Source organism: Canis lupus, chromosome 36 (genome assembly GCF_048164855.1).
Source record: "Canis lupus baileyi chromosome 36, mCanLup2.hap1, whole genome shotgun sequence".
Classification (NCBI taxonomy): domain Eukaryota; kingdom Metazoa; phylum Chordata; class Mammalia; order Carnivora; family Canidae; genus Canis; species Canis lupus.
In genome coordinates, this window is record NC_132873.1 from 20,799,995 (window position 1) to 20,817,389 (window position 17,395).

The 17,395-nt window shown below is 40.4% G+C and overlaps 2 protein-coding genes and 1 long non-coding RNA gene across 23 annotated transcripts in view; 1 reads left to right on the forward strand and 2 right to left on the reverse strand.

Moving 5' to 3' along the window:
• The window catches only part of NIF3L1 (NGG1 interacting factor 3 like 1), a 47,460-nt gene extending 46,804 nt beyond the window's left edge, over window positions 1–656 (reverse strand). For 11 of the 15 annotated variants that reach the window (XR_012024846.1, XR_012024845.1, XR_012024842.1 and 8 more), the window contains exon 1: window positions 270–545. The gene's annotated coding sequence lies outside the window, so the exon portion shown is untranslated. The other 4 variants (XR_012024841.1, XM_072812823.1, XM_072812832.1 and 1 more) reach the window with 4 other exon arrangements.
• On the forward strand, window positions 616–15,287 carry PPIL3 (peptidylprolyl isomerase like 3). Of its 6 annotated transcripts, XM_072812839.1 has the most exons (8): window positions 616–771; window positions 1,197–1,491; window positions 1,695–1,776; window positions 3,771–3,845; window positions 4,482–4,575; window positions 5,967–6,034; window positions 10,074–10,192; window positions 13,104–15,287. In XM_072812839.1, exons 3-8 carry the CDS (start codon window positions 1,774–1,776, stop codon window positions 13,228–13,230), a joined length of 486 nt encoding a protein of 161 aa, XP_072668940.1. In that variant the 5' UTR covers window positions 616–771; window positions 1,197–1,491; window positions 1,695–1,773; the 3' UTR covers window positions 13,231–15,287. The 6 variants fall into 6 exon arrangements, with proteins under 6 accessions (XP_072668940.1, XP_072668938.1, XP_072668943.1 ...); XM_072812837.1 differs by having other exon boundaries at window positions 1,197–1,776; XM_072812842.1 differs by lacking the exon at window positions 3,771–3,845.
• LOC140625516 (uncharacterized) overlaps window positions 5,143–17,395 on the reverse strand; it is a 13,800-nt gene continuing 1,547 nt past the window's right edge. Inside the window, exons 2-4 of one of the 2 annotated variants that reach the window (XR_012024849.1) lie at window positions 7,185–7,317; window positions 6,214–6,283; window positions 5,143–5,258 (exon numbers count right to left, since the gene is read on the reverse strand). This is a non-coding gene — a long non-coding RNA (uncharacterized lncRNA). Of the gene's footprint in view, window positions 5,259–5,322; window positions 5,703–6,213; window positions 6,284–7,184; window positions 7,318–17,395 lie in introns of those variants that run through there. The other variant, XR_012024848.1, reaches the window with a different exon arrangement.

Below are 17,395 nucleotides of genomic sequence, written 5' to 3' on the forward strand. Positions count from 1 at the left end.
CCAGGCTGGCGGGCGGGCAACTGAGGCCGCGGGGGCCAACGGCTAAATTTGAAAGAACCCTTGAAAATACCACCACCCTCCCACTTCACGGATCAGGAAGCAGCGAAGCGGCGTGGCTTGACGCCATGAACAACGGGGGGCGGCTTTGCCGGCGGGTGGGGGGGCGCCCACTCGGCAGCCAGCCCGACTCGCAGGGCCGCGGCTGTGTAACCAGGTACCCGACCCCTGTCGCTTCGCCCTCTCAAGAATGAGAAGAGGGCCCCGCTTACGTTGTGCTCGCGAGGTTTCGCGGGACGGCGGGGAACGAGGCCTAGCGTGGCACGCCCCCGCCCTACAGCCAGCCAGCGGCACCCTGTTGCACTGCGCCGGCTACCTCTCACTTCCGTCCCACTTCAGGCCGCTTCCAGGGCAAGGCAGACGCCAGACGCGCCGGAAGCTCCCAGTCAGCACTCCTGCCCTCCCCGCCGGGGGCCCTAGGCTCCCCAGCCACACGCCACTTTCCGGCCCGCGTCTCCCCCCTCTGCCTCCTTTCCCAGAAACGCCCTCACAACCTCCACAGCGCGCAATGACCGCGGGGCGCCACGCGAGGCCCGCACTCGCCACTTCCGGTCCTGCGCAGGGCCTCCAGGCGTGGCCGGACGGGCTGAGGAGGAGCCGGGCGGAAGTGACCTCAAGCCGCTCGCCGGTGTTGCCCGCCTTAGTTCCGCTTTGCGTTTCGCGTGCTTGTAGGGTTATGAAGCGAGCCCCCTCTCCCTGTCAAAAGCGTACCAGGTGAGGGTAAATTCCATTGCCTTCGTAAGTTCTAGTCACTTTGGTTTGAAATAGGGAGCGGGAGGTAAAAGGCGAGCAGGTGAGGAGCGTTCTAACGGGCCCCGCGCTCGGCCTGCGGTAGCCCGAAGACCCTAATTTCGAAACGTGGGTAAATGCAAGGGCATCGTCTCGGTTGCCACAACAGGTGTGCTAACGGAAGTGGTCCGTCACATCCCCCATTCTCTCATTCACTTACTGAGAGAGACCCTTGCTAGGCTCTGTTCTGGTGCTTGGGCTGTTCCATCCAGTGAGCATTCTGGACGGGAGGGTAGTATTGGAACAGACTTCTTTAGAAAAATATATAGCGTATTATTGGTCAGTGCTATGGGAAAAGATAATCGGGCAGGTACTAAAGTGAAGGCAATTTTTTTTTTTTTTTATGATAGTCACACACAGAGAGAGAAGCAGAGACACAGGCAGAGGGAGAAGCAGGCTCCATGCAGGGAGCCCGACGTGGGATTCGATCCCGGGTCTCCAGGATCGCGCCCTGGGCCAAAGGCAGGCGCCAAACCTCTGCGCCACCCAGGGCTCCCTGAAGGCAGTTTTAAGGAGAGTTATAAGGCCAATAGGAACTGACTTCTGAGCAGAGACTTGGACTCGAGGAAAATAAGCGGCCAGACGTCTGGGTGTAAGGGCTCCAGACAAAGAGAGCACCCAGCGCCTGGACCCCAAGGCGGAAATGTACGCGACTTGGAGGACTTGCAGGGAGTGAAGAAGAAGTGAACAGGGGAAGTAGGAGATCGATAGGTTCTCATCATTTCCATCACTAGACTTTTATTACTTGGGGGGTGCTGTTCCAGACTTTTTCTTTTAAATATGGGGTAGAAATGAGCATGTGTGAGTTAAGAGAGGAAAACGAACTTAATTTTCTCTTTTGGGAATAGAGACACGTTTTCTAACTTCTCTTGGTGAGACTGAGAAATTGAACAATAGTACTTCCTGAAACTCACATCAAGAAGAAAAATGGTAAGTTTGATTCAATTCTTGTTGTCTTTCATTATAGATAATTTTTAGAAATTCAGTCAAGGAAAATAAAACTGGTATGATGGCTAAACAAAACCCGAAGCAAAATTACTTTTAAATTCTTCAGTGGAAAAAAATATAAATAAATAAATAAATAAATAAATTAATTAATTAATTAATTAAAAAAATAAATTCTTCAGTGGTTTCACTTCAAATGCACAGAATTTAACTTTTTTAAAGAAAAAGATTTATTACAGCATATAATGGAAAGGAGTTGCAGAGTATACCCAGGTGTGATAATTTTGATTGGATCCTTTTGTTCTGGATCTAAGGTAGGCAACTAGAGCTTGAAATAGAAGAAAAGCAATGAGAATACTACCCTGTTTCCTCCCACCCTACCCCAACTCACACACTCTTGCCCTTGTCAGCTTGACCATATTCCGACTGCTAGATTCTGATGTGGGAAACAGAGGCAGAAGACAAATTATTAAATTTCCTTACCACCTACAGCCCATTGACAAGTCCTTGAAACAGGCAGAGTGACGCTCCTCTAGGGACTTAACTGCCTCAATGTCAATACCTTGCTAAGGGCAAGAGGCAGTCTTACCCCAACTCCCACGATGCTGTAAATCTACTTTAACATATAAAAATTCCTTTAGGAATTTCCTTATCTCGGGGCACCTGGGTGGCTCAGACAGTTGAGTGTCTGCCTTCGGCTCAGGTCATGCTCTTAGGGTCCTGGGATTGAGCCCCCACATTGGGCTCCCTGCTCAGCGGGGAACCTGCTTCTTCCTCTAACTCTCCCCCGCTTGTGCTTTCTCAAATAAAAGAAATAAATTCCCTTATCTCCCCCAAGATACCTGTTGGCAATCATCCCCCAAGCATATGGCCCACTGATACATATCTGAAGGATCTTTGCCCAACAATAGCTATCACCCCACCACCACCAAGGTCCTGGAAACCTTGCTTCCAGAATTCCTTAGAGATTTATGCTCTCCCTACACCCCTCCCAACTTGAGAGTATATAATGGGCCACTCGCTGTGACCCCAGTGCAGCTCTTTCTGCCCGTGAGTCCTGTCCCCACGCTTTAATAAAATCACCTTTTTGCACCAAAGGCACCTCAAGAATTCTTTCTTGGCTGTCAGTTTCCAACCCTAACGTCTTTTCCTACATCAGATACTACTGGAAGAGGAGAAAGGAAAAAGGAAGCCTCAGAATAACCCCTGACCCCACAATGGGATAACAAAAGGAATATGCAGGTTACTCGAACATCAGAGAAACAAAAAGCAAGCAAGGAGTAATATGATTACCTCTGCACATTTAAGATTGTTGTCTTCAGTGAAGAATCGTTTTTAACACTCTCAAATTACATAGGGAAATAAATGGTGGAGACTCTGTTTTGAAAAGTCATTTTCTTACTCTTTTTCAATATATATTAATGATGTTGGTGAATTGCCATTTAAATCAGTAATACTAATATAACCATTGTTTTCATTTTTATTGATGACAAATTCACACTTAAAATAAGTATTTCCATCACAGTATATTTACTGTTAATTTTTTTTTTTAAAGATTTTATTTATTTATTCATGAGAGACACAAAAAGAGAGAGAGGCAGAGACACAGGCAGAGGGAGATGCAGGCTCCATGCAGGGAGCCTGACATGGGACTCGATCCAGGGTCTCCAGAATCACACCCTGGGCTGCAGGCAGCGCTAAACTGCTGCGCCACCGGGGCTGCCCTACTGTTAAATTTTTATGATAGGTACCATTTTACATTAACATTTATATTTATTTTCTGGAGTTTTTTTCTACTGTTGAAATAAATTTTGAAGAAGTACACCTTACTCTCAGGTGTGTAGACATACCATCTCTGAAATGGCATTTCTTTTTGTGTTTTAATTCAGGCTGTCATCTTTAATCTAGTTTGAGAATAATATAGCACATAAAGTCACAAAGAAATCTAATTTGTTCTATTTTTTTTTTCTCTTTTTTAGTCAGTGACACTGCATACAGATGTAGGTGATATTAAAATTGAAGTATTCTGTGAGAGGACACCCAAAACTTGTGAGGTGAGTACCATTATGTCCATATAAAAAATGAGTTAATGGGCAGCCCCGGTGGCTTGGTGGTTTGGCCCCGCCTTCAGCCCAGGACATGATCCTGGAGACCCAGGATCGAGTCCCACATCAGGCTCTCTGCATGAAGCCTGCTTCTCCCTCTGCCTCTGTCTCTGCCTCTCATGAATAAATAAATAAAATCTTAAAAAAAAATGAGTTAATGCAGCAGGATAACCATTTTGGAATTAAATCATCTAACCTAAAAAAAAAAAAATAAAAGCTTGTATATAAAACCATTGTCAGGAAAAACTAGCCATCATAATTTCTGGCCTAATTTCCACTTACCTTTGATATTAAAGGTGGATCAAAGAAAGAGCAGATAATTTTTCTCTAAACATAGAGGGGTTGGGGGGTACCTGTGTGGCTCAGTGGTTGAGCGCCTACCTTTGGCTCAGGTCATGATCTTGGGGTCCTGGGATAGAGTCCCTTGTCGGGCTCCCAAGAGGGAGCCTGCTTCTCCCTCTGCCTAATGTCTCTGCCTGTCTCTGTGTGTCTCATGAATAAATAAAATCTTTAAAAAAATATGTATATATGTGTAAGTGTATTTTTGCTATATCATTTCCCAATCATTACTTTCTCTCTTTTCAGAATTTCTTGGCTCTTTGTGCCAGTAATTACTACAATGGCTGTATATTTCATAGAAATATCAAGGGTTTCATGGTTCAAACAGGAGATCCGACAGGTAAGTTAATTCTATTAATATCTAGAGAATTGGGTATATAGTGTGAAAAAGAGGGTAAACAAAGAACAGAAAAATATAATGTAACATTGTATGTCAACTATACTCAAATTAAAAATATTTTTTGGAATACCTATGTGACTCAGTTTAAGCATCTGACTATTGATTTCAGCCCAGGTCTTGATCTCAAGCTGGTGAGTTCAAGCAAGCACCACTGGGCCTAGAACCTACTTAGAAAAAAAATGTGTATGTGAAAATTTAATTTTTAATAAATAAAATTAATTTTTATAAAATAAAACAAAAATATAAGCACATAGAGTTTTTATAACCTGGCTACTTTACCACAACAATAAATTTTTAGGGCAGCCCAGGTGGCTCACCAGTTTAGCGCCGCCTTCAGCCCAGGGCCTGATCCTGGAGACCCGGGATTGAGTCCCATGTTGGGCTCCCCTGCATTGGAGCCTGCTTTTCCCTCTGACTGTGTCTCTGCTTCTCTCTCTGTGTGTCTCTCATAAATAAATAAATTAAATCTTAAAAAAAAAAAAAAAAAAAAAAAAAAGGCAGCCCCGGTGGCGCAGCGGTTTAGCGCCCTGCAGCCCAGGGCGTGATCCTGGAGACCCTGGATCGAGTTCCACGTCAGGCTCTGTATGATGTCTGCTTCTTTCTCTGCCTCTATCTCTCTGTCTCTATGAATAAATAAATAAAATCTTTAAAAAAAAAAAGAAAAATTTTAAGTAGAAGTTACTGGCATCTAGTTTTATTTATTTATTCATTTATTTATTTATTGCATCTAGTTTTAAAATAAAATATGAACGGGGTGCCTAGCGGCTCAGTCAACTGAGTGTTGGACTCTTGGTTGCAGCTTGAGTCGTTATCTCAAGGTTGTGAGATTAATCCCTGCATCGGACCTTACGTTGAGCAGGTTCTTTCTTTGTACTCCTCTCATTTCATGTGTTTGCACTCTCTTTAAAATAAATAAAACAGGGATCCCTGGGTGGCTCAGCAGTTTGGCGCCTGCCTTTGGCCTAGGGCGCGATCCTGGAGACCTGGGATCGAATCCCACGTTGGGCTCCTGGTGCATGGAGCCTGCTTCTCCCTCTGCCTGTGTCTCTGCCTCTCTCTGTGTGTGACTATCATAAAAAATAAAAATTAAAAAAAAAAATGAATAAAACAAAATATGAACAATACTGATAGTGAGGGGATTTGTTTTTTGTAGAGATACTTTATTTTTCTGCTCTATAAAGTGGAATTTTGAGAAGAGGACATTGCAAATTTAAAGAGTTATAAAATAGCCCTTATGTTTTAGAAAATGAAACTTTTTCAACATTAGATACTCCCCCTCCCCTTTTTTTTTTAATTAGATACTTTTTTTATTTGTCTGTCTCATAATATAGGTACCGGAAGAGGAGGTAACAGTATCTGGGGCAAGAAATTTGAGGATGAATATAGTGAATATCTTAAGGTATATCTCGAGCGCTTCAAAATCTATCTTCTCATGCCTTGTTTACACTTGAAAACTTTAATACATATGTTGTAGTAACACAAGGTAATGTCATTAGTATACAAACATGCTTTTTTTGTAGTTTTAGTACACTTGATAAATGTCAGGGAGAAAATATAAATATAAATGACATTTCTTACCTAAAAAATATTCTGGAATCTCGCAATCACATGGATCTTGACATTAAGTGAGCTTTTCTTTGGGTCCAGCCTGAAATGTTTATTAATCAGTGATGTACCAAAAGGGCTTAATGTCTCACTATAAAATTTATGTTGAATGACATGAATTACTAGCCTTTTTTGAGGATAGGCAAGAAAGACCATGAGACCTCCTGGTTGCAATACTGCACATGGTAAATATCCAATTTTTATTATCATCTGTTAGATGTTTGAATATTCCTGAGTTAACTTAATTTCTGTGGTAAATCCCAGCTAGGTTAAAGAGAAGTGCATAGCATAGTAAAATTAGAGATTTTTGTTTCCTTTTTTTTTCTTTTCATATTTTTTTCTCTATTTTTCAAACTTTCTAAAGAACATTTTTTCAAATTTCCTATTTTTAAAAGATTTTATTTTTTTAAAAAACAAATATATATATTTTTTAAGATTTTATTTTTAAGTAATCTCTATACCTAAAAGGGGCTCAAACTTACAATCTCAGAATAAAGAATTGCCTGCTCTGCCAACTGAGCCAGGCACTCCAAGAACCTTTGTTTTTAAATAAAAAACTAACACATGCCTATTTAAAAAAATTTTTTTATTAAAATTTAAAATTAAATCAGTTCTACTTCCCAGAGATGACATCTGCTGACAATTATCATGTGATCTTATAAACTTTGTATCTGCATAGAATGATAACTTTAGAAATTTTTAAAAAAGAGATAAATTCTCCTCAATAAGAACATGTAATATATTTTTTTTTCTTTTTTTGAGAGAGGGAGCGAGAGAGAGGCGAGTGCACAGCAAGGGGAGCTGCGGCACAAGGAGAAGCAGGCTCCCCGCATGACCTGAGCCGAGGGCAGACTCTTAACCAACTGAGCCACCCAGGTGCCCCTAAAATATGTGATTTAGTACATCGTATTTCAGTCACATTAAGATATATCCAAGAGGGATACCTGGGTGACTCAGTGGTTGAGCATCTGCCGTTGGTTCAGGTCATCATCCCGGGGTCCTAGGATCAAGCTTTGCATCAGGCTCCCTACAGGGAGCTTCCTTCTGCCTCTGCCTTATACCTCTGCGTCTTTGTGTCTGTCATGAATAAATAAATAAAATCTTTAAAAAAAAAAAAAAAAAAAAATATATATATATATATATATATATATCTCCAAGAAAATTCTGAAAATTCATTGCAGTGTTTAAGTCTGGATGATGGGACTAGGAGTAATTTATTTTTTCTTTTTGTTTCCTTCATGAGGAAACATTACTTTTGTTATAGGAGTTGGGGCTGGGAGGTGATAAATTGTTTATAAGTCATCCTTTTCCTGAATTACAAACAAAGCAACTTTAGGTATTAATTAATAACTGCTTCAGTAACACTAATTCACCATCCTATACCAGTGATTTTCAACACTGGCTATTATAGACTCATCTGTGTAGTTTTAAAAATAGGAAATATTAAGGCCTTATACCCCTTAATATAGAAAAAAAGAATAAAACTGATTAGAACCTAGATTATATTTTAAGGTTCTCTAATGATTCCTAAAGTCTTAAGAACTATCATCTTTATATACCAGAGTTGGGTGTGTATTGAATATTCACATACTCTGACCCAGCAATTCCATTCCCAAATGTTTACCTTATAGAAACTCTTGTACATATGCATTAGGAATCAGTACAGGAGTGTTCCTAGGGTGCTATTTTAATAGCAAAATCTAAAAACAACCCAAATATCCATTGATCATAACATGGACAAATAGAGTATATTCAGTGGTTGATTATTATCCAGCAATAAAAAAATCACAACTGGACGCCTGGGTGGCTCAGCGGTTGAGCACCAACCTTCAGCCCAGGGTGTGATCCCGGAGTCCCAGGATCGAGTCCCACATGGGGCTCTCTGCATGGAGCCTGCTTCTCCCTCTGCCTACGTCTCTGCCTCTGTGTGTCTCCATGAATAAATAAATAAAATCTTTAAAAAAAAAATCACAATTACTGCTACACATTTATGTGTAAGTCTTAGAAACATAATGATGGTATAAAAAGCATTTACCAGAAGACTACAAATAGTATGATACTATTTTAGAGAGCTCAGAAACAACCGGAAGAGAACAATCTATTGTTTAGGCATGTATAAAGATAGTAAAATGGTGGTTTTTTTTTTTTTCCTTGGGAGAGGTTGAGGTAAGAGATGACGAGTACATAGGCACATGCAATAGTTTGGTAAGTTGGAATTCTTTTTTTTTTTTTTTTTTTTTAAGATTTTATTTATTCATGAGAGAAGCAGAACAAGAGGCAGAGACACAGGCAGAGGGAGAAGCAGGCTCCATGCTGGGAGCCTGATGCGGGACTAGATCCCGGGACTCCAGAATCATGTCCTGGGCCGAAGGCAGACGCTAAACTGCTGAGCCACCCAGAGAATCCAAGTAAGTTGGAATTCTTACATCTTAGAAATAGGTTAATGAATATTTTATTAAGTTATAAGTTAAATGTAACATTTGAGTCACCTTTTGAGAAGAAAATAAAGCTTTAATATCTTGATGTAGCTAGATTTCTATTGCTTTCTCATTAGTGTCTGCTGATGAATAGCTTAAGAGAGAGTAATCAGGGATCCCTGGATGGCGCAGCGGTTTGGCGCCTGCCTTTGGCCTGGGGCGCGATCCTGGAGACCCGGGATCGAATCCCACGTCGGGCTCCCTGCATGGAGCCTGCTTCTCCCTCTGCCTGTGTCTCTGCCTCTCTGTCTCTCTCTGTGTGACTATCATGAATAAATAAATAAAATTAAAAAAAAAAAAAAGAAAGTTTCATTGCAAAAATAGTAATAATAAAAATAAATTAAAAAAATTAAAAAAAAGAGAGTAATCACTAGTTATTTATGATATATTTTATATTGCGGCGCCTCCTTATAGCACAGTTTTGTCATGTCTTCAATCTTCTCAATAATGTCCTTATAATTCTTATATACAGTCCCTTGTATAACAAATAGTATCATGAGTATTAGAGCAATAGGAGACCTTCCCTTACATCATCCGGTCCTGGTTTATGAGCTGCCTGCCCTTGGGTGGAAGATCCACAGATACATTCTCTGTGGCCGTGGTCTAAAAAAATGTTTTAGTACTATTTAGGCAAGAGATATACTATTCCTTTTGCCAGACTCCATCACTCCTACATTCTGTCCAAATAACCCATTTATTATCTGCTGACCCAGGTGAGCATTTGAATTATGGATAAAACCCCTGAACTAGTCCAACCTCCCTCCCTTGTTTTACAGATAAAGCAACTAGCCAGAGGCCAGTGTACGTGTGAAGAGATTATGGGGATTTTGGTTTTGTTCTCTTCCTGATTGTTTCATGCCAGCACACTGTTCCCTAATATGATGTAAAGACTTCTCTTATGCCTTGGTTTAGCTAAAAATGTCTGTGGCTGTACTCCTCCAAAGTGAAAATGCAATTAACTGGGGCATATGATTTGATATGTACACAATTCACATACAAGTGTTAGAAATACAGATCATACAGAAACTGAACATTTGGATTAGCCTTAATAGAAGCTAATTAAATGTTTTCTTGGTCCCTTAAAAAGTACAGATCTTGTCTCAGTCCTATATTTGGAATACTTACATAAAAACACAATTAAGGGCAGCCCGGGTGGCTCAGCAGTTTAGCACCACCTTCAGCCCATGGCGTGATCCTGGAGACCCGGGATCGAGTCCCACGTCAGGCTCCCTGCATGGAGCCTGCTTCTCCCTCTGCCTTTGTCTCTGCCTCTCTCTCTCTGTGTGTCTCTCATGAATAAATAAATAAAATTTAAAAAAACCCACACAATTAAATATTTTGGTCTGTCTTTCACAGCACAATGTTAGGGGTGTTGTATCAATGGCTAATAATGGCCCAAACACCAATGGATCTCAGTTCTTCATCACCTATGGCAAGCAGCCACATTTGGACATGAAATATACGGTATTTGGAAAGTGAGTATTTTGGTTATAGTTTTCTTTGGAATTTCAATGCAAGGGCTGCATATGAGAGACTATGATAGCATAATATTGAAAGAGCAGTATGAAAGCTAAATACACCTGGTAAGCCCACCACTTACCAGCCCTGTGACCTTAGGAACGTATAACCTCTTCGAGCCTTAATTTCTTTATTTCGTAAAATAGGAGCAAATACTTTTCCCTTTTTTTTGGACTGTTATGCAAATTAACAGTACTGTATTTTTTATGAATAACATTTTGCAGGAATGAACAGATCTGAAAAATAGGGGCCTTAACAAGATGGGCTAAGACGGTGGTTCCCTTCTGTCACCAGTGTTCTAGGCGCCTCTTTCTCCTCAACCACCTTTCTCTTCCATCCTCATGCTCACCTCATGGTCATAACATGGGCAGCATAGCTCCAGTCAGAACATGTGTTCCAGGCAGAAAGGAGGAGGAAGGGCAAAAGGGGCTTGCCAGCTGAGTCAGTCCCTTTTTTTTAAGTTTTACTTTATATGTTTTTGTGTGTGTTTTAAGATTTTATTTATTCATGAGAGACACAGAGAGAGAGGCAGAGACACAGGCAGAGGGAAAAGCAGGCTCCATGCAAGGAGCCCGATGAGGGACTCGATCCCTGGACTCCAGGATCATGCCCTGAGCCGAAGGCAGCCGCTCAATCACTGAGCCACCCAGGTGTCCCTATTTATATGTTTTTTGGTTTTGTTTTGTTTTTTTAAGTAAGCTCCACAAGTCGGCCCCTTCTTAAATAGCTTTCCTAGAAGACCCAGAACTTAACATTGTGGACTTCATTACCTACAAGGGAGGGTAGGAAATGTTTTTCAGAAACACATTGCCAGTCTCAATAAAATCAAGATTCTATGAGGAAGAAGCCGGGAGACTGGATTCTAGGTAGTTGTTCAGCAGACTGTGCCAGAATATCCACTATTAGCACCATGCCTGGGAATTGCTTTTATAAATCAGCAAAATGTCAACCTGTCAAATGTTCATTCAACAAACATTTACTGTGTTCAATAAACCAAGGCACAGTTGTAGGGTTTCTTTTAACAGTTTGGATGCCAAGTTAGATAAACTAGAAGACTCAGGGTGCCTGGTTGGCTCAGCTGGTTGGGTGTCTGCCTTTGACCCGGGTCGTGGTCCCATGGACCTGGGATTAAGCCCTGAGTCAGGCTCCCTGCTCAACAAGGAGTCTGTTTCTCCACTGCCCTTCGCTTCACTCATGCTCCCTCTCTCTCTCTCAAATAAGTAAAATCTTTTTTAAAAAATGGAAATAAATGGGCCTGTGTAAAATTTTTTAAAAAATCGAAGACTCAACAACTCTTAGTTTTCATTCTATATAAATGTCTAATTTACAGATTAATAATCAATGAAATTAGTGAAATATTACAGCCTTAGTAGTAATTGCCTGGATGTAGATAATTCAGGTTCCCTTCCTTTTGTTTTCTCCTTTAACCCAGAATCATTGATCATTAACTACCAGGATTTATATCACTAGATTTGTGACAACTAGAGAGTTAAGAACAAAGATTCTTAACTGTAGGTTTCTTAATTCCTTGAAGTTATGTGTTCTGTGTATACACACATACTTTTTTGGAAGATGGCATGTAGCTTTCCATTTGTTCTCAAAGGTGCCCATGTCCCAAACACTTGACTAACTTGACTCAATTCTACATGCCCTTTTTGCTTGAGATCTGTTTCCTATGTCCTGTTTCTCTGACCCAAAAGGTGAGGAAGCTTTTGAAACTCAAAATTTAAGGACCTTAGTGAGGGGGCACATGGGTGGATCAGTCTGTTAAGCATCTGCCTTTGGCTCAAATCATGATCGCAGAGTCCTAGGATTAAGCCCCATGTCAGGCTCCCTACTTAGCAGGGAGTCTGTTGCTCCCTATGCTTATGCTCTCTTTCTCTCTCTCAAATAAATCAAATCTTAAAAAAATATTTGGTTCTACATTTGGGAGTAAATTCAAAAGGTTGGTAGAAATGCAAAATAAAATGTAAATCTGTTATCTTTGTAAGTTATGCTGTAAGTCTTGGAAATTGATTAGAGTTGCACTAAGAGATATAACCTAAAGCCACCTGGGGCATCTCAGTGGCTCAGTCCATAGTGTCTGACTCTTGATTTCACTCAGATCATGATCTCAGGGTCCTGGGTTTGAGCCCCACATCAGATGCCCTGCTCAGCAAGGAGTCTGCTCAAGATCCTCTCTCCCTTTCCTCTTCCCCCCTCCCCATTTGTGTGCTCTCTCTCTTACTTGCTCTCTCCAAAATAAATAAATATATAAATAAATCCACCTTTCCTTAGCAAATGTTTTAGACCATTTGCCAGAAGGATAGCTCTCTATATTTTCTTATATTTGTGACGTGGAAATACGCTTCCTGGAAATGGGCTTAAGTTCCCATCTTTCCTTCTTTTATTATTAGTGCTTTTTGTTGTTGCCTAGATGCAAAAAGTAAAAACACCATATTTAAATAAAGTGCAAAATGGCCACCCACTTCAGGATCTTTAGTATAGGGCAATACTAATTAATAACAGTGTCACCATTACATACTTTCTCTGAGTATTTCCTCTAGTAAAGAAAATCTTATGACTGGTTATATTAGACCCATTTGTAGCTATGCTGTGGGAATACTTTGGTGGTAATATTCCTAGTCACTGCTATTGTCTAAAGTCCATAAAAATGAATTTTTGTTTCTGAATTTTGGCTTATATCCATGGTAGAAAAACAAATCCGTATTTTATTGCATATTCAACTAGGGAATGCAAAGAACTATGAGACATGGTTCTTTTTTCTTTTTTCTTTTTCTTAATTAAGGAAACTGTAATTGCTATTTGGTATTTGGATATTATGTTTCAATCTATGGAAATTTTCAAACATTTATATTTCTCTTTCAGGGTAATAGATGGTCTAGAAACTCTAGATGAATTGGAGAAGTTACCAGTAAATGAGAAGACCTACCGGCCTCTTAATGACGTACACATTAAGGATATAACTATTCATGCCAATCCATTTGCACAATAGCTATAATAGACCTAGAAAAATATTTGGCAGACTATTTAAGGAACACACCTATTGTGGTTTACCCAGTTTTAATTATGTCAAAAGATTACATCATCCTTCTGCTTGTTTATAGCTAAGATCTTATTTAAGTTTAATTTTCCAAAAAACTCTTCTAATTTTTGGTTACATATAGGCATTCATTTTTTTTTTTTTAAGATTTTATTTACTTATTCATGAAAGGCAGAGACACAGACAGAAGGAGAAGCAGGCTCCATGCAGGGAGCCCGACGTGGGACTGGATCCCAGGTCTCCAGGATCAGGCCCCTGGCTGAAGGCGGCGCTAAACTGCTGAGCCACCTGGGCTGCCCAAATCCTGGCATTTTTAAGCACTATGCATATTCCTGCCATATCTAGTCCACGTCCTAGAGGTAGTCTTTTCCATTAATTATTCACTTTGTGCAGTCAGAGTAAGGACAAGATAGAGATGATCTAGAAAAGCCAGCCAGCCAATCCATTTGCTATTTTCTGTGGTCTTTAGATTACAGTAAAGGCTCAGAGAAGTCCTAGAGTAGAGTAAGCACTCAATTTCCCAATTCCTTTTTCCATGGAACTTTTTTAAAGCTATCATATACAGTATTGTAGGACAGAATTCTACAGGTGATCTGTTTGAAAAATGCAACTAATTGGCTAAGAGCACCAGTTGTAGAGTCCTGGATTGTGTTTGAATCACAGCTCTACCTCCTACTAGTAACTTTAGGCAGGTTACCATCTCCCAGATTTTCTCATCCCTAAAGACTCATCCCCTTCATAAGACTGTGAGGACTAATGAAACAATGTAAAGCTTCTGGCATCTGATAAGTGTTCTGTAGTGAGTAAACAGAAGCTATTCTCTTAATATTTATCTCCACCATAAGGCTCTCACCTAATCAGGCCTCATCATTTATATATCTATAAATATATAGATATATATCATTGATCTCATCAAAACCGTATTCTTTGATCTGCCTCCATCACCTTGATTAGATTTTGGTATTACTAAAACTGATGCCAAGCATTTCTTGGTTTGTATCATTTCTACAGATAGCTGATCTAATATTTTCTTTCTTAATTATAATTTGGATGTTAGCTTGTAATATTCTCTTATTACCACCTATACCTTCTACTAAACTGATGTGCCAATTATATTAATGTCTTCACTTTTTAAAAAATAAGCTCTGTGCCCAACATGGAGATTGAATTCATGACCCTAAGATTAAGAATTGCATGCTCTACCTACCGAGCCAGTCAGGCACCCCTAATGCCCTCACGTTTTGATTCAGCCTTCTAATTTAGTCATTTAGATTTCTAGACCATATTAAAGCCTCTTGTGGGCCAAAATTTGTTTTGACACTTTCTTATACCTGATTTTTTTTCTCCCAACTGAATGGCATTGAATGTTTTTGTCATTACTCTTAGGAGGCTTTTACTGATTGCCAAGATGTTTTTGTACTGACTGGCATTCTGTCAATTTTAATTCTAAACCCTGCTCTTAAAACAAAACAAAACAAAAAAACAACCCTGCTCTTGTTTTTTTTATGTGCTACCAATATGGTGAGTTTTTAGTTTTTAGAGCTCATCCTTATAATGTCTGTTTAATGATAGCCATAAGGATCTTATAGAAAGACTGGCTGCCCGTCTTGGGCCTTTGAGAGGCATCATGAGGATCAAGATCCATAACACTGCTTTCTGTCCACTCACAGAATTGGCTGGTTCACACATCACATTAGCAGTTGAGTCTGTTCCATGTATTAACCGGAGGTAAAACACACTTAGCCAAAGGCAGACATTTAACAACAGAGCCACCCAGATGCCCCCAAAATAAAATCTTAAAAATAAAACTACAGTAAGGGGTGCCTGGGTGCCTCAGTTGGTTAGGTGTCTGCCTTCAGCTTGGATGATGGTCTCAGGGTCCTGGGATCCAGCCTCCCATGCGGTTCCTTGCTCAGTGGGAAGCTTGCTTCTCCCTCTATCCCTGCTTGTGCTGTGAAATTAAAAAAAAAATCTTCAAAAATAAATAAAAATAAAGCTATAATGAAAAAGGGATTAGCTGCAAACATTTTATAAAGCTCCAAATACTAAATTGGTACAAGAGATATGGCTAGAATAGTATACAGGAGTTCAATCCAAAATCATAAAGAGAAAAGTTATCCCGTAAATTGTGTTAAGAGAACCAGTAAAGTATATGGGGAAAAATAGAAAAAGAATTTCAACTCATATGATGATGCAGCAAAATTCCAGAAGGATAAATTGCCTTTAAAAAAAAAATCTAGGGCAGCCCGGGTGGCTCAGCGGTTTAGTGCCGCCTTTGGCCCAGGGTCTGATACTAAAGACCTGGGATGGAGTCCCATGTCTGGCTCCTTGTGTGGAGCCTGCTTTTCCCTCTGCCTCTCATAAATAAAAAAATCAAGTTGTGGGCAGGGTTGTTTACACTAAGGTCTCACTTTGGCTGGTAGATGACCATCTTCTACACAATCTCCTCAGTGAGTGCGTAGTAATCTCTTCAAGAAGAAAGACATCAGTCATTGGATTGGGGCCCACCCTAGTGACCTCATTTTAACCTTAAGTAGGTCTGTAACAGCCCTATCTACAAATAAGTCACAATCTGAGGTAGTAGGAGTCAAGACTAAACATGAATGGGGGGGGGCAGTGCCACCTCAAAACCAACAGTATGCACTAGGAACACAACATTTTCATAGGGCAGCCTTCAGTCCAGGGCCTGATCTGGAGCCTGCTTCTCCCTCTGCCTGTGTCTCTCATGAATACATTTAAAAAAAAAAAGGATAAAAAATTTAAAAAATGTTCATAAATGAAATTTTGGGTAAATATCAAATTAGTAATTGCCTAGGTATGAGTAAATTTAAAACCATTTCGAAAACTAATTTTGGTAGTATACACAAGATTTTTTTCAACGTTCATCATCTTTCACCCTTGTAATCTTATTGTGATTTCTAAATTTCTCTCTGCAGTCCTTCACTACTTGTGAAAGCACAATATAGTTGATGCCTTTTTCCCATCTCCTAGATTTTTTTTTTTTTTTTTTTTTTTATGATAGTCACAGAGAGAGAGAGAGGCAGAGACACAGGCAGAGGGAGAAGCAGGCTCCATGCACTGGGAGCCCGACGTGGGATTCGATCCCGGGTCTCCAGGATCGCGCCCTGGGCCAAAGGCAGGCGCCAAACCGCTGCGCCACCCAGGGATCCCGCCCATCTCCTAGATTGTTAGCATTGAGAATATATGTACAGTGCTTGGCACAATAACCAGCTCACTATGATTAGCTACTATTCTCCAAAGGCAGGAATTCCTTAGGTTTGCTTAAGACTGAAAAATGCGGGATCCCTGGGTGGCGCAGCGGTTTGGCGCCTGCCTTTGGCCCAGGGCGCGATCCTGGAGACCCGGGATCGAATCCCACGTCGGGCTCCCGGTGCATGGAGCCTGCCTCTCTCTCTCTCTCTGTGACTATCATAAATAAATAAAAATTAAAAAAAAAAAAGACTGAAAAATGCTAAATAGATCCTGATTTTCACAAGTTAACAGTGATGAATTCCTCCCTCTGAAATATGTATCTTCTATTTGGTGACCCTGGCCCCCATAAAGATTTAAGTATTAATAGTTTTAAAACATCTTCAAATCTTATGAAGGGGCTTAAGAAATGCAAACTACCATAGGATTTTGGAAATACATATTCCTCATCACTTTTTACCCAATAATTGTGCATCTGTGTAGGGCTGGCTACATATGTTGCTCTCCTGTGCAACAGCTAGTAAAATTACGGTTGGTTGTAAGTTAATATTATACGTTTTTGGGACGCCTAGGTGGTTCAGTGGTTGAGCGTCTGCCTTTGGCTGGGATCACCATCCCAGGCTTCTGGGATCAAGTCCAGCATCAGGCTCCCTGCATGGAGCCTGCTTTTCCCTCTACCAAGGTCTCTACCTCTTTCTCTTATGAATAAATCTTTAAAAAGTGATAATTTTTACATTTTCCACTAAGTTTGGAACGAGTGAGCAAGACACAAAATTGTGGAGGGCACGGGGCTAGGACTGGCAGTGACTAGTCTATCCAAGTGTAGTTTGATGATTTTGTTCAGGTTGTTTCCTGACGTTTTCTTCAAGCCCTTCCATTTCCCCTCTTAGAGGTCATGCAGAGGACG